The sequence below is a fragment of the Zootermopsis nevadensis genome, unplaced genomic scaffold (assembly GCF_977971745.1).
Source record: "Zootermopsis nevadensis isolate Lab colony 2312 unplaced genomic scaffold, Znev_1.0 Znev_ptg000012l, whole genome shotgun sequence".
NCBI classification, from domain to species: Eukaryota; Metazoa; Arthropoda; class Insecta; order Blattodea; family Termopsidae; genus Zootermopsis; species Zootermopsis nevadensis.
The window spans coordinates 1,056,639-1,081,155 of NW_028259144.1; the positions used below are offsets into that span (position 1 = coordinate 1,056,639).

The 24,517-nt window shown below is 37.5% G+C and overlaps 3 protein-coding genes across 6 annotated transcripts; 1 reads left to right on the forward strand and 2 right to left on the reverse strand.

Moving 5' to 3' along the window:
* The first annotated feature begins 19 nt into the window (after positions 1–19).
* On the forward strand, positions 20–4,717 carry LOC110833373 (protein MEMO1). Of its 2 annotated transcripts, none has more exons than XM_022071381.2 (8): positions 20–218; positions 470–551; positions 637–705; positions 783–895; positions 1,696–1,807; positions 2,876–3,095; positions 3,179–3,300; positions 3,837–4,717. In XM_022071381.2, the coding sequence occupies exons 1-8, from the start codon at positions 170–172 to the stop codon at positions 3,880–3,882; spliced, it is 813 nt and encodes a 270-aa protein (XP_021927073.1). In that variant the 5' UTR covers positions 20–169; the 3' UTR covers positions 3,883–4,717. The 2 variants fall into 2 exon arrangements, with proteins under 2 accessions (XP_021927073.1, XP_021927072.1); XM_022071380.2 differs by having other exon boundaries at positions 3,179–3,283.
* On the reverse strand, positions 3,683–8,414 carry spn-B (X-ray repair cross complementing protein spindle B). Of its 3 annotated transcripts, XR_015535001.1 has the most exons (8): positions 7,887–8,079; positions 7,632–7,769; positions 7,345–7,548; positions 7,113–7,255; positions 6,694–6,906; positions 5,911–6,179; positions 5,269–5,500; positions 3,683–4,024 (listed from the first exon to the last, which is right to left on the reverse strand). XR_015535001.1 is itself a non-coding variant. In XM_087348261.1 (7 exons), the coding sequence occupies exons 1-6, from the start codon at positions 8,268–8,270 to the stop codon at positions 5,928–5,930; spliced, it is 981 nt and encodes a 326-aa protein (XP_087204387.1). In that variant the 5' UTR covers positions 8,271–8,414; the 3' UTR covers positions 3,683–4,024; positions 5,911–5,927. The 3 variants fall into 3 exon arrangements, 2 of the variants coding, with proteins under 2 accessions (XP_087204387.1, XP_021927079.2); XM_087348261.1 differs by lacking the exons at positions 5,269–5,500; positions 7,887–8,079 and adding an exon at positions 8,240–8,414; XM_022071387.2 differs by lacking the exon at positions 5,269–5,500.
* Positions 8,415–8,486: 72 nt separating this feature from the next.
* On the reverse strand, positions 8,487–23,365 carry LOC110833377 (BTB/POZ domain-containing protein 7). The gene is made up of 9 exons (XM_022071384.2): positions 23,037–23,365; positions 22,444–22,680; positions 20,735–21,995; positions 19,788–19,863; positions 19,529–19,704; positions 18,312–18,603; positions 17,800–17,978; positions 17,227–17,463; positions 8,487–16,613 (listed from the first exon to the last, which is right to left on the reverse strand). The coding sequence occupies exons 2-9, from the start codon at positions 22,659–22,661 to the stop codon at positions 16,290–16,292; spliced, it is 2,763 nt and encodes a 920-aa protein (XP_021927076.1). The 5' UTR covers positions 22,662–22,680; positions 23,037–23,365; the 3' UTR covers positions 8,487–16,289.
* Positions 23,366–24,517: the final 1,152 nt, after the last annotated feature.

Below are 24,517 nucleotides of genomic sequence, written 5' to 3' on the forward strand. Positions count from 1 at the left end.
TTCAGTTAGCGCCATGAAAAACAAACGTGTATAGCTTATGTTGTAATCTGTGGTATTTAGTGAGTCATTGTTCTCTCTGCAAAACGAAATTTCTCATCACACACAACATAGAAATTAGGAAGTGGTGTACAAATTTTCTCAAAACGGAGAAAAATAAGAAAAAACAAACATGGCTGTTAGACGTGCATCCCATTCGGGTAGCTGGTATTCGGATTCAGGTTGGGCCAACATAATATACTATGGCACATGTTCATTGTTCATTTACAAAATGGGCCCGTTAAGGTCATTAACCCCCGTAATTAATAGGCATTTAATTTTTGAGTCCATACACATTTCATCACCTTTTTCTTCAGAAAATACGATAAGGAGATATATATTTCTGCCATTTGAAAGTTGAGCCACATAATTTGGTAGATTTATATTTCAGTAAAAATAGACATGTACCACATTTATTTATCTTTTCTTGCAGCCAAGGAGCTTGGAAAACAATTGGAAACTTGGCTCAGCACTGCTGATCTATCCCATGGTCCTGCAAGGGCCATCATTGCTCCGTAGGTGCCCTTAGAATTTTGATATACATAGCTTTGAAATAGCCCATGGGCAGTGCTTTCTAATACCAGTATTCATCTGTTTTAGACATGCTGGCTACCAGTACTGTGGTGCCTGTAGTGGCTTTGCCTATCGTCAAGTTAGCCCTGTTGTAGTGTGAGTATAATTTTTCAAACTTTGAACATATGTCTTAACTGTAGATCTGATAATCACATTGCTGTTTATCTACCTAGGAGACGAGTGTTCATCTTGGGCCCATCTCATCATGTTCGTCTTGCTGGATGTGCCCTTTCTACTGCAACCAAGTACTGTACTCCACTTTATGATCTGCGAATAGACACCCAGGGTACGTAATTCAACCATGCTGATCGCAGAACTTTATCTATATCTACATAATTGCATTCTAACATAACCACAATATACTGAATTCTTGGGCTACCAGCCATCAGGATTTTTAATGTAGATGAAGATGGTTCTCAAAACACTGGTGTTTTCTCCATTAAACCACCTGAAATGGCTGGTAGTCCAAGAATAATTCATTATACCTGGTCACTGTGAAAGCTTCAGATCATACATAACAGTTTTTTCTTGTACCACATTAATTGACAGTAAAGAAATGTAAGTTGACGATTGGCAAAGTTGGTGAGTGTGTTTGCATTTTAGCACAGTTGTACAACCATGCATTGATGTCAGTTTCTAACCATTAAATAAGTTGTTAAATTTTTTAATTAGGCCATGCACATGCTAACATGAAAACCCAAGCAATGTTCCTGCTGCCACAATCAATTTATATTTTAGTGATGATTTTATAATAGACATGAACATGGTTGAGGTACTTGGTTAGCTAAAATCAACAGATCACAGGAATAGTGAGTGATATATCATATCATGGTTATTGGTGCATTTTATTCCGCTCCCCATATTTGATCCTTTTGAGAGAACCTTGTGTTAAAAAACCTTTTTTCCGTGGAACTACCCACATTTCCTTTTCCTGTGAGATTTTCATGAGAAAAATAAAATTTTTAACTGTACTGAAGCTCAAATTAAGTAAAAGTAATGTAAACTTGAAAGGGTTAATGCATAAACCAGTGTGCCTATGTGCCCATGATGTTGCTGTACTGTAAAACGTGCTGCGTTATGCTACAGTGTATGCTGATCTGGAGGCTACTGGGCAGTTCGAGTGGATGAATATGTCCATGGACGAAGATGAGCACAGTATAGAAATGCATCTTCCATACATTGCCAAAATTATGGAAGAGTAAGTTTCTTTCATCACATTGCATCTCTTAATGTATTCAGTGCATTGCTTCAGACTCCTAACACTGCAGTTTAAACTGTTAAAACAAGCAAGATTGTAGAGGATTTGAGGATCTCACAGTGGTGAGTACAAAGATGGCTGTCTTCTGTCTTCAGCCATCTAAGATTGTAGATCCACATTTGACTTAATAGTCAAAGACGGGCAAAATGCTTTGGGGTCCATGGAGGCTTTGCAGTGAATGATTTAATAGTACAAAAGCCTGCAAATAATGTCTGCTTTATTTGGAAATGGATATACTGCAGACCAAGTAGTGCCCTTTGATAATGAAATATTCACCATTTGTTGTGATACTGTTTTCATTTAGGGAAAGAATTCTCTCAAATCATATTAAGACATGGCATTGTAAAAGGGAAGATTTCTTGCGGTACATAGTGGCTTATGAAGGATGTGTTATTCTCAAAACTCGGTAATCAGTGTGTATAAATTGACATTAAATAATTGGGAACGTTACTCAGTTTAAATTCTTGAAGCAGTTTAGACTGCTTTCCTAACCGGAGTATTCTTTATGATATGTATCACTTGAAACCCCAAGTTTTCTGAGCCTCATGAATCTGTTATAAAACATATTACACTGTTTAAATTATATTTGATAATGCTTAATTAAATGCATACCATATCAAATGTTATGTAAAAACTTTGTATCCCAACTTTCATATATATATATATATATATATAATTCTTTGTATTATGAATAATTTTTAGAGAAAGTAGATATATTTTTATTTGAGCTTCATGCAAATTGGTGGTTTTAGTGGACCACACTAACAAAATTTAAATTAAATTTAGTGTAGATGCTCTCACTCACTGAAAAAATGTTATCTTGATGTGTGAACAGACATGACCTCCTTATTATGTGTTCATTTTATGCACTTTTTACAATGTTCACAGTTAACAGATGCAAGTTGTTCAGGAGCTTATTTAAACAGAAAGTCAATTTGACGAGTTATAAACAAGTTTTACATGGCTTGAGTTTACACGCTAAAACAAATTGTGTCTGATCGGTTTCAGCTACAAGGACTCGTTCACCGTTGTGCCGGTGTTGGTGGGGTCATTGACCCCCGAGAAGGAGGCCATGTATGGTCGTATCTTCTCGCGTTATTTGGCCGACCCCCAGAACCTCTTTGTTATCTCGTCTGACTTCTGTCACTGGGGTCACCGCTTCCGTTACACTTATTACGACCGTAACTGGGGTGAGATCTACCAGTCAATACAGACGCTTGATCGCACGGTGCGTAAACTGAACTGACACCATTCCTTTGTCTCGGTTGTAAAGAAATTCATCTTTCTAATGTAATATGATCTGTGTTCCAGGGTATGGATATCATCGAAACTTTGAACCCTGCAGCCTTTACCGAATATTTGAAAAAATTTGGAAATACTATATGTGGGAGGCATCCCATTGGTGTTCTGCTACAGGTAAACGAATATAGCAGGTAATAGTTCAGATATAGATATATATATATATATTACAGCTCAACAGTCTGAAATAAGCAGAGTAAATAATTAGCTGTTTTCTGTGCTAATATATCGGAAGCACACTCTAGTGTGTTTCCTTTCACTTGCTATACATTTTCACCTACACATTAGTGAGAAACATACAAAATTTTGGTCAGAAAACTTAAAGGGATCAGAACTTTTGGGGGTATCTGGGCAGAGCAATGATGGAATGACGATTGCCACAGGAAAACATTAAGAACTCAGAGAAAAACCTGATCCAGACTAAACAAATCTCACTTGAAGTCACCTGGGATCGAACCAAGGTCTTGGTGGTGAGAAACCAGCATGTAGCAGCCTGAGCTGTGGTGTGACCATGTATATTTTTAACTAGGTTTATTTATTCAGTGAGTCATGTTAATGTACACATGACTATGAACAATGCCTGTAATATAGATTTTTATTCCTCAAAACACTATTGGTGATGCCTACTATCTATACTCAGAATCTAAGCCAAAATAATTTGTGTTACCAGGCAGTACACAGCTTACAGAAATCTGGCAGCAATGGGCATAAGATGAGCCTCAAATTCCTGAAGTATGCGCAGTCGAGCCAGTGCTGCAGCATGAGCGATTCTTCCGTTAGCTATGCGGCTGCTGCGCTAACATTTGAATAACGAGCGGCCTTTCCTAGCTCCCATCATCAGGGAATTTCACTCACGAACTGGAATAACCCAAACAATAATGAAGGAGAAAAGATTAGTAATGACTATGGTCTGATGCATTTGGATGCATCCTGCCACGTGTCTACTTTCCTGAATGATCTCAGTATGGGGACAACTGGCAATTTAGAACTTAGATTATTGAAAGCTATTGCAACAAACAAGTATAAAGATAATACTATTGTTACAAACAGTGTCACCCGCTCAGCTGGAAAACTTACTGTTCACTTTGTTTTATTCACAGTATTTGATATGAATGTATGTAATTTGTTGGTTATGCAATTCCTCACTAACTTGCCTAGGTGATTGCTGCCTCATACTGTTAAGTAACAAAGACACTGATTGGTAAGGCGACTCTCTTGCCTCTGTCTGACATTGACCCCTCTAAAGCATTTCCATACATACTTTCCCTTTTCCCCATTTCTTTTGTGTCATGATAAAATCAGATGATGGTAACAGATGAAGATGTAATGTTTGGTGACACAAGAATGGTGCACTCGGTGATTATTATGTGTGTAAAATTATAACAAAATGAAATAATGCATTTTTTATAATGTAGTGGAACCAAAAAAGAAGTTATACTTGACTGAAATTGTGTATGTCAACGAACAAAAAATGTGGAAAAACGTTAAAAAAATAATTTGTAGTGCATTTACAATTGAGGTTTGCAATAAACCAGTTGAGCATGGCTCACACTTCTGGGTACTTGTCTTAGAATTCCTAGACTTTGTACTTACAAGACAGAAAGGAGAGTGGCTGTAACTGAAACCCAACACAAGCAGATAGCAAAGTACACTGAGTATGAAGCGTTCTCCCCAACATATATCCTAATGTTGTCCTAACTCTTTCATCTTCCAACTGGACATCTCCCAAGGTGTTTCACTTCCAAATTTTAATATGTTCTTTGTATCCCATGTCATACTCGCACGTCCATCTTATCATAACCTAGATTTCAACATCTTACCATTATGAGGTGTCCTGTATAAATCGCGAACAAAAACACCAACAAAAATGTTTAGGAATTATCTGTTACGTTAAAAAGAAAACAGTATTTTTGCTTTCTGTAAATGCTACATATGCCTCAATCATTAAATTTTTCAGGTGACGACATCCATTCTTTAGTTGTATACTCACTAAGGGTGCCACTATGTATAGTAGATTTATATTTATATATAAGGCAATCATTTTGATAGCAACAGAATCACTATTCATACACCAATGGTGATAAAACTGAATTTGTACACACCTCAGTCCTTGTGAAACTGCATCCTGACACATACGATGCTGAAAGTGGTGATCACCTCCAGCATACATGCACAAGACGCAGTGTTCTAAACTGGTGATTACACATAATGTGCACAAAATGGCTACTATCTCCAACAGTAGAATGTTCCCTTTAGTACGTCCTGCAGGGAAATATGTGATGGTGTTAAAATCTGGGAATCTCGTCAGCCAAAGGTATTCTGAGAAAATCCAGTCTGCAAAAAATTTGGAGCATCATGTCCAGTTTAGCAGCGATACCAGGGGCAACCACTTTCAATACCTTGGTAATGGGATTCAGTTTCACAATATCTGAGGACTGTGCATACAGCATTTGATCACCACTGGTGCAAAAATAGTGGTTTTATTGCTGAAAGTCTTAGGAATGTAGTGACAGGATCGCTCTGTATTTAAACATGTATAAGAAAGGACGTTGGCAATATACATTTCAAAGCTTCTGGAAGATGAAAATACTACAGACTTTACAGTTTGAGCAGTATAATTAAATAAACAAGCAAATAGCAATATAACTAATAGAGCAATGCCTACTGAAAGGTATAAACTCACATACGAGAGACACCAAGACTGAATCAGCCAGTTGGCACATAACTTTATGAATAATGCTCACTTGCTATGTTGCTAGGGTCAGCTAATTCCAAACACTCCTGCTCCTGTGACAATAAAGTGACAAGTATCAGCAGGAAGATGAGGTGCAAACACAACCTCAAAAGTCCTCACAGACACTTGAAGCATAGGCTGATGAGGATCAGGGACAGTACGGGCAGTGCGATGCAGCTGGAGACGTGTTGTTACAATGTTTGCCCATGCCAGGCCTAGTGCCGGCACAGCATGCTGTTTTATTTCATTATTTTTCCCATCACGAGCCACTTCTGTTACCTTAAACAAGCACAACAATTATAGTGATTTTGCATGAAATCCGAAGAGACATAAAGTTACTAAGAGGACTAGCCTACATGCAGATATCTTCCTATAGTCAGTTCCATTTCAGTGTTGTCCCTGGTTTGGAAAAGGCTGAGAACCCCTGTTATATTGTGTCAAGTGAGATAAGAAGATGACTATGAATGATTTAAAAGCAGATGGACATATCATGTTCTACTGTACCACACAGGCATTTATCTAAAGTGACAGACAAAATTAAATAAATATCAGTCAGAATAGCTGATAACTTGGCTGAGATTCAAGCTGGGGATCTACTGGGTCTTTACGAGCATGAACGAGATGTTTCATAAGTAAAATTCAGCAGCCATTTCTCACCCAAGTCTCACCAGATCCACTACTAGACAAAGAAACCTCCCACATGGGAGGAGGCCAAGGCTTGACTTCGGACTGTCACACCATAGAAAGAAAAAAGCATCACCACTACATAAACACACAAATGTATTCCTGGTACCTGGTTGACACATATCACAGCCATGTGGAATTTCTCTGCAAGTTTATGAAGCTGGCTACCAACAATCTGTAAGTCTTTTGCTCTGTTTATAGCGTCACTTGGTTCATAATCTGCTCGAAACAATCCAGCAATGGAGTCCACCACAATGAGCCTGATGCTGTGCCTGGTCAGAAGCTGAGGCAGTTGAACAAACAAACATTGTTTCAGACTTTCCTGGAAAAAAAGTTTTTCACTGTAGCAGGATTCCATACAGACTGACTTGATGTTTCTTCACAGACTATTTCACAATACCCAATGATCCACCACAGAATAAGACTGGGACTTAATGACCATTCTACATATGTACATAAGTAAAAATATTTTGAACTTTCATAAACACTGAACACTAGGAATATATATATATATATATGATTACTCACAACATCACCAATATGTTCGATGAAGATATTGCCTCCAAAACTGATATTGGTCTGTGACTGTGAGAATGTGGGGGGGAACGAGTTGAATAATTCGTGAAGGCGACGAGAAGGAAAGGCATCTTCAGTACAAATATAAACTGCTCCTGAAACAATGAGGATGGTTTATATCCTCCAGCTATCCCATTCTTTACACATTTCTCATTGAGTACTTGAGAACATAAAAGACATTTACCTCCATTAAAGCCACCACATGAGACTGGGTATTGGACTGTCATAGTCATCTGAAGGCAGAGTTGGGTTTTCCCACTTCCACTCTCTCCAGCAATTTCTGTTATCCCGTGGGCTGCGACACCTCCTCTTAAAAATCCATCCAATTTCACGCAACCTACTGATAAACGTTGCCATCTTTCTTCCAACTTGCGAATTGTACCTGCAACTTTTATAAAAATATTCTAGGGCTATCAGGATTGTTCTGTAGTTGTCAAATATAGTATTATATGAAAGTTTTAAAGATCTTACCAGGAATGAACCCAGAAGTTAAAATTGATTTTGCAGCACGTGTTTTGAGCAATTCGCATTCTTCCTTTGACAAATTTCCTTGTTTCAGTAATTCATAATCAGAAGACGTTAAAATTGAAATTGTAGAAACGAGGCCCGCTGAAACAACAATGACGTTGACAGAAAATATTAAAAAATTATATTTATATGTGGCAATACAAATCACCTGTATCCAAGAGTTTGGATTTACCGCCCGGTATTTATAAGTTAGGGTACCTCTTTCCAGACTTTCGCGCACTTTTTCTGGCAAATCCGAAATATCAAGATTTGCCATATTAGCATTACAATAATTAAGTACGAAATAACACTCAAAATGATCTAGATACTGGGCTCTAAAATGTATTTAAATTCGATAATTTTCATATCTCCACCACGACACTGAGGCTGCCATGACAGCTTGGACATTGCAGTGCCGCCAACATTTGAATTACATCGCTTCCGCCTACTTAGTGACCATAAACAAACATTTAGACAAATTTTGATACCATCCTTCCAATTCTGACCTTGTTCGCCTCTATCCTTTCAATTAAGGAACTTTAAGTTTTCAATACCATACAAATTATACTTACGCGAAAACAAATACTGGTTCACGAGTTTCATTTTCAAATGCTAATCCCTAACATGTGACAAATGTTTACCCATTGCTGCAATTAATTCTCAACAAAATTGACATTTTTTAGACATGTTTGATTTGTACTATATGAAGCATCAAAATTGTTCAACGAGTAGCAGTGTGGACAGGTGAAATGCTATTAAACTATCCAGTGCCAAATTTATAAAAATAAACTTCCCACACTGTTGAGTAAGTAGGAACAATTTACATTCATGAACCTTTATTGTACCACTGTACAGAATATATATTATATAAAAACATTCTGGTTAAGATTTGTGGGTGCATTTCTGTTGTGCACATCCACACAGTGTCCTGAACACAACACTTTTATTGTACCATTTAATAAGACTATCAACATTTTACTTCACATAATTAATCATTTTTGCTTTGATTTGTTAGCTATGCCATCTATCACATCTTACCCTTGTATGCAGTCAAGATCACTGTTTTGAGGAATTTCAATTTTACTGGTCCCTTTGGATGATGACCCTTTTATTTTTGTAATATGACTTTCAACAGCCTACAGAGGAATGGTGGCCTATTATAATCTAATGAATCTATCAGGCATTCCAGGTTTATAGTTTAAGCATCTGGAATTGTCAAAGTTTCCTTTACTGACATGATTTGGATGCTAACATATAAAAGGCAGTAAAATTCATTATACGAAAGCTTCATATTCCAACGAATACTTCTTTAAATTGTACTAAACACAGAAATTATAATAAAAATATTGGAAGTTTGAAAATGATAATAAAGGACAAGGTTTCTTTTGTTATGAATCCAAACTGGACAACTGTTCCACACTAGAATTTGTGATTGAAGAATATGCAAGACTACTGCGACTCAGAATGAAGACAATTATGTGGGACAATTACAAACTTGATGTATCCTGCTTTGTACAAATACATATGGTTTATAAATCTCTTCCTCATCACACTTTGGTCCATATATAGCTTGTCAGTGCATATGAAATTGTTATGATACTTTATTGCACATTGCGTAAGCCAAAAGCTTTCAATAGCACAATGCCATAATGAAGTAAAGGTTAAAACAACGCATATGGTAAAAATGCTTATATGATGGCAAGAAGCTCAAAATGAATTATATACAACTCATGTAGTCAACAAAATTGGAGAATATTTGAAAACTACTACAGAAAATTTAACAAATATATTAACAGGATAGAAATGACAACTGACCATTACATAACTGGAATCATGAACTGGAATTTCAGGCAAGGCAATCCAAATCTGAAATACACAAGCCCAGATTACATCAACTATTTAAGACACAGCGTTAAAAAAACATATGAACCACAGATTCATGCCAAACATAGATTAAAATATATTTACTGGGACTTCATTGAGGACTTCAAAGGATTTGAAGAATATCAGATTTTATTTCAAACCTCCTGCACGAATGTTCATTCAAAATGTTCACCTGTATAAAAAAAAAAATATATATATATATATATATATATATGGAAGAGCCAAAATAAACCAGTGTTCTCAAGTCTTGGATAAGGACAATCCTGAACACGTATCGACAGATAACAAATCAAGAAATCTACAATCACATTACAAAGATTTTTACGTTTCTGACCCTATGAACCAAGATGATATGGTGTACAGGGGGAAAGGAGGCAAAACTCCCAGAGATTCTTAACAGCCACCCTTCATGCACTATGTTAAACGTGGCAGATGTTATCTGCTACACTTAATGTGATGAAAGGAAATGTCTATTTATTGCTTCTCTGAAGAGCATTAAATGTGTCACTCAATATGTGAAATCAGCAGGAACCTTATTTGAGTAAAAGTTGCCCTTGCACTTAATGCAGGATCCTCAGCTTGCACATTAGAAAGTGGAATTCTTTCACATCAGAAAGCAATTATGAGATATCAAAAGGATCAATCAAAGACAAGGCCTGTCCCACACGAAGGTAATTTAGCGGCTGCTTAAATCAAGGAAACATAGCTTAAAGATAACACTCATTTTACATCAGTTTGGCCTAACAGATGAGAGGATGTCATACAAATACCTGTTATGACACAGATAAAATATATGGATGGTTCAGAAGCCAATGAGAGTAAGTCTAGAACACTGGTTTCTTTTACAGAGTGTAATATTTTTTTTTGCATTAATATAACTATTTTTTGTCAATAAAAATTAAGTTACTGAGCCACATTCTTCATAACATTTTATCTGCAATTAAATTTTATTTCATATGGCTATATTAATAAATCCTTTTGTGTCTTTGTAATAAGTTTAATAACTTATACTCATTATCTTCTGAACTAAGCAAATGTCTGAGATACAATTTTACTGTAGAGTAAGTTTTCAGCTGTTTCAGTTCTGAATCAACCATTTGTAAGTAATGATACAGATACAGGGACAGAACCAAGGCCATCACTATTCACAATCACAATCTGAGGGTAAAGCAAATACGATACATTCAATTAAATATACACCACTGATTACGCCTATTAAAATCTAGAAAATGAAGAATAAATTATGAACAGAGTTTTTCATGAGATCTCAGACATGTTGAGGAGATATTATTTGAACCATACTGTATGTAGCTTGGACAAATTGCACATGGAAGTTGTGGACAACAGTAATAAAGCTGTCTTTCCAGAGCTGCCTTTCAAACAGAAGATTTCATTCAAAATTCCCATGACAGCTAACATCACCACCTACATCAATAATGTTTATCAACTGCACAAGAAATAATGAACATTTTCACTTGAAAATAATATTTATATCAGATACCCATGTTCAACAGCAGGTAGAAAAGTGAGACTCAGAGACAATTTCTTTAAAAATAAATGTACTGTATATTGTATCTTTCCCATGCAAGGCTCAAAACTTATGTAAATATCATCACTGGTCACTTAAGTACAAAATTGTGCATAAGAATTGGCTGGAAGGTTTCAGATCTAACAATATCCACCAATGGGGAGCAATTAAGACTTAAAATTATGATTTCCTAAAATTCACATATAAAACACACATACTCCATTTCAGATGGATCATATTAAAAGAAATTAACACATTTATAACCAATATGAAATTCAACCAACTCTTAGGCTATGAACCAAATACTGTAGTCAATATAAAACAAAGGTATTCTCAGCATCCTGACGTGTTCACCGTTAATTTTCACATTCAACCACCATCACTTCACACACTTTCAGAAGTGACCACTTATGACAGTATTTTTCTGACCTACATGTTTCAATCAGTAATTAATCATCAGGTTCATTATTTCTATCTAAGTCACTGCACAACTAATGCAAATAATTGTGATGTTCAACATTCAATAAAACTGTCAAATATTTAAAATGTATAAAATAATTTAGGAGGATCTGATGGGCTGTACATGTAGCACATATGGGGTGCATACCGAATTTTGGTGGGAAATCTTTCTGGAAAATGACCACTGGGCAAACCAAGGAGGAGATGGGAAGATAATATCAAGATGGATCTCAGGGAGGTGGGTTGTGAGGATGGTAAATGGATGGCGTTGACTCAGGATCATGTCAGGTGGCAGGCTTTGGTGTTGTCGGTGCTGGACCTGTGAGTTCTGCTACCAGGGAGTTAGTTAGTTAAAATAATATTTAAGATGGATAAAATCTCTTTCCAGGCAGTTGTGGTACTTTTGGACACTAAACAGCCACCATGTCACAATACAAAAACAAATGTTAATTACTAATGTGGCATTTCAGGTTCTCATGGGGGCAAGTATGAAGATGACTGTCTTCTGGGATCATGCCCAATGCAGTACAGAATGAAACGACTGATATTTCAGAGGGACATACTGCCTCCAACATCAGAGCCCTAAAGAGGGAGACTGTAAGCAACTGTGAAGTTCATCACTTATAATTATTTGCATTACTTGTGGAGTTACTCAAGTACAAATAATTAATCTAATGACAATTAGCCACTGACTGAAACATGTGTAGGTCAGAAAATTACAGACATCAAGTGGTCACTTCTGACATAGAGAATAAGAAATGAAGTGATGGTGACCAACTGAAATGTTATGGCCACTGTATGTATGTACATGCACACTCTCACATACAAAATAAGTATAATATTTACATAAATACTTTCACTTAGCACCAAGGCAGAAATTCTTTCACATTTGTGTAGGAAGTTCATAATCATGAGTCTTAAGATTTACTTCATACAGAAGTTTCACGGCAAAAAACATTTTGCAGTAACCTTGACTGGGCAATTATTTCATATCTGGCCTGGCCAATAAGTTTTCTACTTCAACAGTAAATGATTAATTCTTACTTACACATGAGTAAAAATTGTCACATAAATTGTAATTATATTACAAGTTGAATAAACACCACTAAAATTAATTATATAACTCCGGAGAGAAAGAGAAGAGTGCCATTTGCATTCACCTGCAAACATACTCCAATGGTGCAATTAATGTTTTCAGTAAATGTTTTGAACAGGACTAAACTTATATAAGTACTTGTTCAGGCACCTTTAACATCAGTAATAAATCATGTTCATCAGTATTAAATTTTGTATGTAGATTTAGAACTTCCAGCAACATGTAAAAGAAGTTTACATAGCAGTGAATTATGTAACAGAGCATAAGGTCTTCCAGTATGGCAAGTGGTTAAGTCATGTATTTCACGCTTTCAAATGTTGATTCACTCACAGATCACAATAAAATATTCAGTTTAAAAATGTTTTGCTTATGCAGGGCATAGATGTGTAATCTTTTATGAAATAACCACACAATTCTAGGTTTGCTAGTAAGTGTGTTCAGATCCTGTCACAAAACATACACGTGAAAAGAGAGAGAGAAAACCTTTAACACGCACATGTAAGATGTGAATGCAACAGATTCAACCTGCCTCATTTGTCAGGAATTTTTCCCACATTGGAAATCTGTCTTAAAAATATGGTTTTTATCTATGTACGATGGATTTCTTAAACTTACAGTTTAAATATCTGTTTGAGAATTTACCATAGGAACTACTTAAATATTTCAAATCACACTTTTGTAGAATCCATTTGCTTTCAATACCACACAAATGTTTTACTTTCCAGAAGTAATTTGGCAGAAACTGAAATGCAAACTTTAATTAACATGGTGTTTCAAGTGCTAAAAGTACTCATAAGATGAGTGTCAAGCAGCCAATCCTGGTCAAGGTTACTTGCAAAAAATATACTGAAGGGCAGGGAGTATATATCCTCAAGATCCCAAACCTTATCTGACACTAAAAGAATATTGAGTAAAAGAACCCAAAACCTTCCTTTTACCCAACTATCAATTAAATTATAACAGTAAAAATGAATACAATAATAAAATAATACCACAATATCCAAGCCAGAACATGTGTAATATTCTTGGTTTTGGAAACAACCTTGTGTGTCTCTAACAAGTGAGACATCTTTATTAAGTAAATTAACCATACAGCCCTGATATCGGAGCTATAGTAGCCATTACCAAATTGCATGCTTCAAGGCCACAGAAGGACAGTGCTGGTAGCTTCACTATGGCAAGCATTCTTAGCTGTGTTAACTCACCTGGGCACCACTGTTCACATTGAAATGTTGCGCAATTTTGCCGTGACCTTGAAGCAAGCAATTTGATGACGGCTACCATACGAGTTGTCCATATATTGCTAGAATAATACTAAAAGCAAATTTACCTGTAAAGAGAAACATGTACCTCCCCACATGCAAATATTAACAGCTCTCTGGCAAGATAAGTCCTTTTATTCAAAAACATTTTTCTCTCTGCGAGACTAGGATGATGGCACGAAATCCTTCGGAGACTGCCAAGACAAACACCGTGTTTCAAATCACTTGAAAGTTTTTATAGCACCCAAAGGCATTTCACTACAGCAAGGAGATGTAATGAGGCAATGTTCAGAGTCTGTCCATTCTTTCTACCTCAGTCATGTGAAAACGGCTACATGCGAAAAATAAAATTTTGTAAATGGTACAACTATACTGAGTGCATAAGAAATATGTTGCAATTTATAGGGTAAATCCTATGGTAAAAAAACAAAGTATTCCATACAAACATGGGTCCTATTTTGCCTCCACATTGCCACCATAAAGAGGATAAGAACGGGCATTTGTTTTGCATGCCCACCAAGATCAGCAGACCTCAATCCCTGAGGTTTCCATCACTCAGTATCAAGTGAACTCAAGACAAGCCAACTCTGAAGAAGAGCTACAGTAGTGGGTAGCCTTTCTGCATATTCATAATGAATTTCTGCCACAATGAAACCGCATCAAATTGCATCTCAGATACTGATACATCAACTTCTATCATTGTGTAAACTTAATTTCATTTTATTTCTTCATCTCCTGAGTTCTTCTTTCTATGCACTTTGTATCTGTCTTAGGCAATACTGTTCATCGTAATAAATACACATATAAATGTGCACCATACACAATCTTGCTTCAGTATTATTTATGTATAAATCACCTAAAATAACATCACCAATCAAATATTGCCTGTAAGTTAACAGGAAATTCATTTTTACTTACGAATGACTCTTAAAGATTGTATCCCTTCATAAAATGAAGAGACACTGTATTATAAATTTTCATTAAATGGTCATGAAATAAACTAAATATGAAGCCACTATAGTTGTGAGAGAAATGTAAAATGCAAGATATACACAGTAATCATGCCATTGTCATAATTTTCATACAGGCTTAAAAACAAATTATGTTGTAAGTGCACAATGGACAACTCCGACACCCCAGAAAAATATTCTAATAACAGAGTAAATTGTTGGAAATATTACCACAGCCTGAAACTATTCATCTAGATCAGGGGTGGCCAACCCAAATGATCTTTCGGGCCACTTTGGAAATGCATCATAACTCCGCGGGCCACATATAAAATTATATATCCCCATATTAGATTTAGATACACTATAGACATTTTTTTGGAGTGAAAAATTGAAACATAATGAGTTATTATTATTGTGTTTACTATTATTCTTACATGTAAACATAGATAATATAATAATAATGAATAAAACAGGCAATATCTGTCATATATTCGCAAGAATATTATTTTAAAATCAAAGTTAAATGTTCAAGGCGGGCCACATGCGGCCCGCGGGCCGGCCACCCCTGATCTAGATGTATACTGATGCTGAAAAATACAGACTTTCTTCATTTTTCAGATTCTTCTCCTCCTATTATTGTACATTCATAAATATACTGTCACTTGGCTTTACAAAAGAACATAAAAAGAAAAACAAAAAAACAACAGATCTTAACTTCTGTCACACACAAGACAGCATCCCATGTACATTCTACCACCACAATATTGCCATAAATTGTAACCTTAACTTACATACCCCACTTTTACACTTGCCACAGTAACATTATTAAAAAAGGAGAGATAAATATGAACTGCAGTTCGATGTGAAAAATCCGCACAATTAGACATTTTCGTCTTTATCTATCTACAATGTTCGCAATAGTATACTTCTAAATAACAGCATTCTGCATTATACTGAACTCCACTTGGTGGTTTAAACTGATCTTTCAAGTTATGGAACAAACCATTCAGTTAACATAATCCACTACAAGGATAGCAATCCATTATTACAAATTATGTGGTTACAGACTTTCAACACTCATGAACATAAGGTTATGCATCAATTATTCAAGATGCCTTGCATGCCCATAGAAGCGTCTTCAAACGACAAAGGCTGGAACCAGTATAAATTACCAGAATGAATACATCACACCACACTCAACAGCATAAATAGCACATCAGTCGATGATGACTGAATCAGTTTGTGCAGAATATGCATCAGTGACAACATTCTGAAGAGTAAGATGAAGTTTTTGTACATAAGATGCAACTGCTGATCATTTCTTGGCACTCATCTGAAAGCATCCCAACTCTCCAGTGAAGCAAGCAACCGCCTGTGGCAGCATGTTGCAAAATCTGTTACTTGATATAGAAACCCGGGCAGCGCTAACAGCGCTTCACTGCACTATATGAACCTAGGTGGACCGGTGTGGTACGGGCCCAGACACATGCGTCCAGGAAGAGGACGATGATGTGAGTACGGAGGTGGCGGACCAGGACCACCAAGATATCGATGGTAGCTTCCATGAGGATGTGGCATTAGAGGGTGGACAGGATGTGGGGGTGGTGGAGAAGACAATGGGTTGTGAAGGTGACTTGTTCCATCCCCAAGGTCCAACTCCAGCTCTTGCTGTTCCTGAAGCTGCAGCTGGCCAAATGAGGCTGTTGCCATAGCGACATCTGGCATGATGTCAGACAAGTGGCCATCGCTACAGGAGCTGCTTTCAGGCTGCAGGTAATAACAGAGTAAATCTCCCAATTCCTAAGTTACTTATGTACAAATACACACAGCTAAAAATATTAAACCCTTTCCCTGCACATATGACGTATCTCACCTCCCAGTTCCTCACAGAAATATAGAAAAGGTCACTGTCTTGTGACAAAAGAAACTTGTTTGAAGAAAGAAAAATATTCCCAGAGATTTTCAGCTCTTGATTAAAATGTAAGATAGATTTATGGTGATGAAAAAGATAAGCAGTGGAGTTTGAAGATGGAATTTTAATTACATCCACCAGTATTAATGCATATTAAGGATGATAATATTAGAAAAATGTGGTAAATTGTGACTTTGCGTATTACAGTTTTTAGCTGTATACACCTTTATTTTAAAGAAGCAGAGGGGTGTTAAATTCATGTGCTAAAGGGCCGCTGGCCACACCTTAACTCTACAGTTAACGGTATAGTATGGTATGACACATTGCCCACAGAGATTAAACGATAATTTTGAAATAACAAAACTTTCAGTAAACTTAACTTCTGAGAAAAAGAGTGTCTACACTTAGGTGAGCAAAACACTGTTTGATCACATTCTACATTCTGATCAATTTCCATGTGATTCTCACCTCTCCATGGCCACGATAAGCATCACCCTCTGTCACGACGGCCGGAAGCTCTTGCCGCACTGCATATGCTGACGAAGGCCCACGTGGGAATGTCATGTTTCGTCCAAAACATGGTGGAAGACCTCCAGCATAACTGGGTGGCCCCGGGGGTTTACTTGATGGATGATGAGAAGCTGGATCCTCATCCATACCCATTTCCGTGTCCTCGTCTTCTTGGGTGCAGTAGCATGCAGCACTCTGGCAATGAAAATCAGATTCTTGATCTTATCCACACCACTTACAATCATAAAGGCAACAATTTTATAATTTAATATGAAATCTGAAGTTCTCTTAGCAGTGAAGGTGTCAATGTTGGTCTTTTCGGTTGTAATACCATGTGGACTTGTAGGCAGACACCAATGCTCCAGAGAAACATACTCCCACCTTCAAGGCTTCAAGATAAAGCTCTGAAGATGAAATGTCCATACATACCTAAAAGCCCACACAGCATTAAAATTCAGAAGACCAACAGACTCAGGTGTAACAACTTGGACTGGGAAAAAAATAAAAATAAAAAGTCAGAATTTCCTTTACCTCCAGGAGATCTGCAACAGCATCTGGCAGGTTAAATTCTCTAACAACCCGGAGCCTGATCTGACGGTTGATCTCATGTCGTGATGACAGAGGTAGCATTATAGCCCTTTGACAACTTGGTGATTGTCGAAGCTTCTGCTCTCGCTTTAACATTGCTGACATTGTGGCTGAATCTGGAACTAGTAGAAATGAACTACTGTCAGTCAAGAACACACATATTAGCCTTATCAATGCCATGTTTCACATTGCATAACCACCAGACTGACTTTCATTTAACACCTTCCAGACTGGGGGTTTGACAGGTGGGAACTAAAAGATTGCCAGCTTGTAAAGACCTGCACATTGCAAAATGTTACACACGACCTCAGATTTGACTACATTTAGTCAAAATTGACTGTGCTGTAAAAGAAAAAGAGAAATTATGATACTATAATAAAATATTTCACTATTAAATAAGTACAGAAGGCTAACATAACACAGAATAAATGACAACGTAAGTTTCTAAAGGTTACCTGGTAGAGCTGCTGCCAGAACATCAAGCCCTGCTGTGCCGTGAGGACGAGGTTTGTCCTCCACCATGTACAATGTATCAGGGATGTCAGGACTGTATGGGGTCCTGCGCAGCCTGAGGAGCTGCACTTCTTGCACCAGATGATCATCCAGTTGCGCCTTGATCTCTTCATAGTATGGCATGAATAGTCTTGGCCGCACAAACAATCCATTGTTCTTGCCACCACGTATCCAAGCATTGGCGCGTAGGTTTTCTCGGTCATCCCCTATCATGTGACTGGGTGGGGTGCTCACCTATTTGGATTCAGACATGTAACTTGGAAGAAAATCTTTCAATCTGAGTTGTATTTACTAATTTAGAATTTGAACTAGAGTATAAAGATTTACTCGCATTGACTAAACATTTTCCAAAAGCGTTCTTCACTATTTTGCACAATCCAGTAATGTTCTTATACTGCAGATACAACACAAATTGCACTACAGACATGATGCCACATGCTCAGAAATCAGTTTGTGTTCTATTTAATTAAATACTCACCATATAAAAAAAATTCAAATAATGTGGCACATACACTAATGGTAACTATATTTTATCTACTGCACTAACATTCTGTAACATGAGACATTTTAGACATTCTGTTATGTTCAGTTTGGGTTCCATAACAGAATGTCTAAGCTAGTAGATATTTGCTTAACACAATTCTTAAGTAATTGCTGGAATTGCTCTTTGACAAACAGTGCCAGTGAAACTGGAATTTTCTAGTGATCAATGAATTACGCATTAGCAAAATGTCTGACACCTGACTGGCTGGCTGGGTGATTCTGTCACTGTGGAGGATTACCCACATGGCTAAGCAGCTGGCTCAGAATTCCACACCCAGTCACTTCTGTGCACAAAAATGCCCATTTGTCTTCATGTGTTCCACCCTGCACCCTCTTTAACCTTCATCGTACGGAAATATTAGATTTAAATCACGATGCTAAAGGATGTCAGTCAGAATTTAAATCTGCAGTTAGCTGTTTACTGTTATGCTAGTACAATGGATAAGCAGCTGGTATGGTCTTAAGAAATCATGTAAGGTATATACAGGTTAACCCTTTAAATAATTTTTGATAATTATTTTTAGAAGGGAGATTATCTTAAATTTAGAAAAATATACTATGCCCTTCAGAATCAAAATTACTTCTCTAGAGTGACAAGCTGTCATCGATCACTCACCAGTCCCCGTCGAATAGCCTGGTTCAGTACATCGTTGTTTGTTGGCAGGACATGATCCATTCTCACAAGGGGCAGCAACTCTGAAAGAATCTCTCGCAGCTCCACGTCACTCAGATCTCGCTTCTTGATACCTTTCCGTGTCACAGAGTGAGCTGTGTGACTCAGCAAATTTGGTTCTGTACCACTCAAACACAGTTAGTTTATGATCAATCAGCATAACAGTCAAAACTAAAATAAACATAAATAAGCATATACTGACCTCGGTCTTCCATCCGTCGGATCAGCTCGTGTTCCCCCCATTTCAGAACAGCCTGTAACACCTCCAATTCACTAGCCTGAGATCAAAAGTAAACATCATTACATTGGTCATCGATTCCAAGTCAGTATTTTTCAACTGCAAAAAATTTGTCAATGTTGGTCTTTAGGGCTTCGACGTCACGTGGCCTTGCAGGTAGGTACCAGTGTTTTGGAGGAGCGTATCTCCTCCACCTTCAGGGTTTCACTTACAAGTCCACGTGGTATCACAACCCCAATGTCTACACTGTCATGAAAGTCTAAAACCTTGTGGGGAAGGGTGGACGGAAAGTCTCCTTTTCATATACTAAACATTTGTTACCTCCATACCCATCTTTTGAAATATATCAGAACTTCACCTTCTTATGTCTATAAGTGATTCACCGAGTTAATGTATTAAAATGCAAATAAAATGACAGTGTCACAAAAGTCTGTTCAACTGCACTGGATATTCATACTTCATCTCTTTCATAAGCATAACTTAAATCTCGACCTTATAACGACATTATCTTTATGCAAGAACAACCAAGCGCTGGGTCACAGATGAAGCTCCTAATTTAGAACCAAGAATGTAACGTGCTACTTGGTCAGGAATATTGATTTCAAGTAGCCATGTGGATGATGAAAGACGGCAATTTAAGATATTAGATAATAAAGAATGCCATTGTTTAATACTGGTGGGACACTGAAATCTAGGACATACAGTTCAAATGCAAGGAGACAGGAAATGTGTGGAAATGCATAGAACGCAGCTACCTGAAAGACTGAGACAAGAATGAAGTATAACAATAAGATGGATCCCAGGGAGACAGGATGTGATAATGGAAGATGGACCAAATTGGCTCAGGATTATATAAACTTTTCAGTTCTGCTACCAGAGTTAGCCAACTAAACCAGATATTTGCAACATACCTGGAGAAAGTGGCTGGACAGAGCATCAATGAGGTGAGCCTTGTCAAGTTGATGCAGGACCGGAGACTGTACCACTGCTTGAAACTCCTCACGCAGGAAATGAAGAGCCTGACGATGAACCCAAGCCGAACCATGGGGCTGACTACCCCAGCGCAGCACACTGGGTAAAGATTCAAGTGAAAGCCATTCTAGAATGAGATCTTCACAGCCCTGAGCCAAGATGTCAAGCTCCAGGAACCTGCCTATCTGGTACAGCTCCATGGCTTCCTCCAGAGGGCTTGGTCGTGTGCGTCCGGTGTGTGTCAATGCCTGCACCTCACCAAGGCTACCAGCACCACTTCCACAGCCACTCCCACGAAGGATCAACGTCAGATCCACTGTATCCAAGTACACAGCATGGAGGAGCACTTTGGCATATCGTTTAGGGATTACACACTCGTCTAGCACTATGCGAGTCGGAATGTGAAGCGCCCGCTCAGTGTGTTCCTCACCTGATCTTGTACGTCGCTGGATCAAGTTACGGAAGAAGGGTGACCTCGCACTGAGTATAGCTTTGTGGCATGGCAATTCCAACTTGGGGCGGAACCCATACTCTGAGCTGCCAGAGTCAGGTCGCTGACAGTCACCACTCCCACTGTTACCACTTATAACACCTCCATCTGATGTGAACACCAGGGCGGCATCAGCGTAATCACCCGTCTCCAGCAGGTAACAAAGATCATGCTCTAGGGGATTGGGGGTGCCAAACTCATCTCCCAGACGACGAAGCAGATTCACATCTAAGGTTCCATCATGAGTACATATGTCACCAGTGTACAGGTACCGGAGAAGAGCTGAAAACATCGGAATATCCACGCCTGGAGTATGAAGTTCCAAGCAGATTCGAGCCCCAAAGCCTGGACACCCTGCCAGCAGGTCTCTGAAATAGGGGCATCGTGCTGAGAGCAATGCACGGTGTACAGGGAAGCACACCCCACGGAACATCAGGTCTGCATCTGTGCAATATTTGAAGTCATAGAGAGCAGACAGGTCTTGTTTGTAAGTGGCAGCTGGAGGCCTGGCAAGTTCAGCTTGCACTGACAAGTCTTTTAAGGCAGCAAGAGCCTCATACTCCTCCAACAGTGCCCCCACCTCCAAGGGACCCCACTCAGCCACCAATTCACGCAGCACTCGCCCATGATCACAAATTTTAGATGATCGGCGGCGACGGATAAACTTCTTACGCAGTGTTGCAAATCCAGTCACCTTCTTTTTCCTCTCTCTGGAAAAGACAGTCACATCATTAAAGAGACTGAAAGCTCCTGTTCCAAGTCCAAGCTAATGGCAGCAGAAATGTTTTCATACTCCATTTCCAGAGCAGACAGTATTTTCTTTTTATCAAATTGTCACCAGCTGCCCAACTGTCTATCAACACTACAGCATGTCACAAAATCATTTTTTTATACTCACCAGATTCAAAAGATAGATAATATAATGCAATATACAGTAAATTTAACAAAAGAAATCTAACTGAGCATACTACCAAATATGGGTTTCTTGGAGAAGCACACAGAAATTCAAAGAATCAAATCAATATTAATTTCAGCAGTACAACTAGTGATCTGTTCATAACAGAGGAACCAGCTGCAATATCTTGCAAGTAAAAGAGGCATACATTATTAGCCACCATACTGTTCCCACAGTGATTGAAAAATAAATAATGTTCTTACCGCACAACCACAGAAAGTTGATCACTTGTGCCAGATGGAGCAATACCAGTGTGACAAGCAGCAGACAAACGTGCTCCTTGAGTCACAGAACCAACTCTGCTATGGGGCTCTCCAGTTGGATTGGAGGCAGAAGCTCCCATTCTTCCAGTCATACATTCATCTTCTGTCCAGCAACTTCGTTGCAACGCACAAGGAATCAGGGCTCGAAACAGGTTCATTGCTTGCCCAGCACCCTGGCTGTAAGTAAATCATGGCACATATACTTCGTTGTGAATGTATACACAGTGAAAAAGAATGGACTTCATATGGACAGCGATTTTTAATAATAAAAATTAGATCTTTACAGTCATAAATTATATGTACTCAGATGTGTAAGTGAAAACACTAGAAAAAACTGGACTTCACACGACAATAATCTCAATAACAAATAATCAGTGCTTCAACAACTACAAATTACATACTTCAAGTGACAACCAATGACCTGCATAACTTGCATAGAAGATGGACTAGTAGAAACATCAATTTCCCTTTAATAGTTAATCAGATATGGTCGGAAAACTCTGACACAACATATAAGCACGTAATAATCTTACCTGAGACTAATACTAGCATTTTGTATAAAGTCTAATCCACGCCTATAATCTTCACAAACATAAAATATAAACACCAATTAGCATGAGCAGTCGCCATGTTTACATTTGTAAAACTTCAAATTCCATTCCCGTATGTTCACATTAACAATAATATTACTCATAGAAATATCTGTAGCATTTAAAATACTGTGAAAGATATTATCCCAAAAGAATATCTATAATCAGATATCAGCTCAAAAGTCAAGAATTGGTAAACCATTGAAGTTTTTACGGTTGAGATTTTCTCACTGCTTCTATGACTGCGCGGAGCCACCTGCATGATCGACGAAATACCGATAAGCTTCGTGCAGTCAAACACTCTCAGGAGTTTTACAACAGCATGATCAAATATATTCTGTACTTTTAATTATAGCTTGTTTTCAGTGCAATTTGCAAATTAAATATTTTAAAAACATATCATTATGTTTTAAAACAGAATTTGAATGCTAACTATCAACAAGGAAACTGCATTTCTTTTGACTATTTGTAATTCCTTTTCCTTGGCGCTACAGTTCAAAATTGAAACCTGGCCCCTTCGATCTTCCGCCCCCCATCCAAGGCTCAGCTTGAAGATTCGAAATTAATCTTTTCTTACGGAGTGAGGTATTTATTTGTCCTGGAGAATTACTGAAGAAGTCCTGGAATGTTATTTGGAAGTCCTTAAGCGGTGGTGGGTTTGATCCGATGCGGGTCGATTATTTTGGATTCGTTTAATTTTGATTGGGATAAGTTTTTACTTATACTGCCATCTGATAATGTTTCTGAATACTTCTAGGGTCGATAGGACATTTCTGCCATCTATTGGGTGTTCTGAATACCAGTTGGAAGTCAGATGATTAAAGGGTTGCATATGAATTTCCCTTTATAACACGAATTTCACGCAATAAGTTTTGCCCGATATTTATTCGCAGTAAAAAATATAAAAAATAATCTGAATTTCTATGTATGGAAACTTGCATGTGCTCTTATAATGTCTTTAAAATACATTTATAATTCACTTATATTACTTTCCTCAAGGCGAATTAAGAATGTTTACGTTGGTTTTCTATTTATTTAGAAAACATAACAAAATGTACTTGTAATATAATTTCCTTCTAAAGTCACAGATGTCAAACAAAATTTTTGATGTATTACGAGTTACTAAAGAAGGAATTAATTTTACCAACTAACAGTATAGCATGCAAGAAAATATAAAATATTATAAGCGGAATTGAACTGAACGGTACATAGCATGAATTTTGGCAATATAAACAAATAAATATACTTTTAATTGGCAACTATCATTGAAAACACAGACCGAAGTTCTATATTAAAATGAATCTTACACATGTAGATTGTATAAATGTAAAATACTTTAAATTAGCTCAGGATAAGATATCAGGGTGCCATTTTGTTAACACGAGAACGTAAACTTTGGGTTTCGTAAAACAGCAAGACATTTC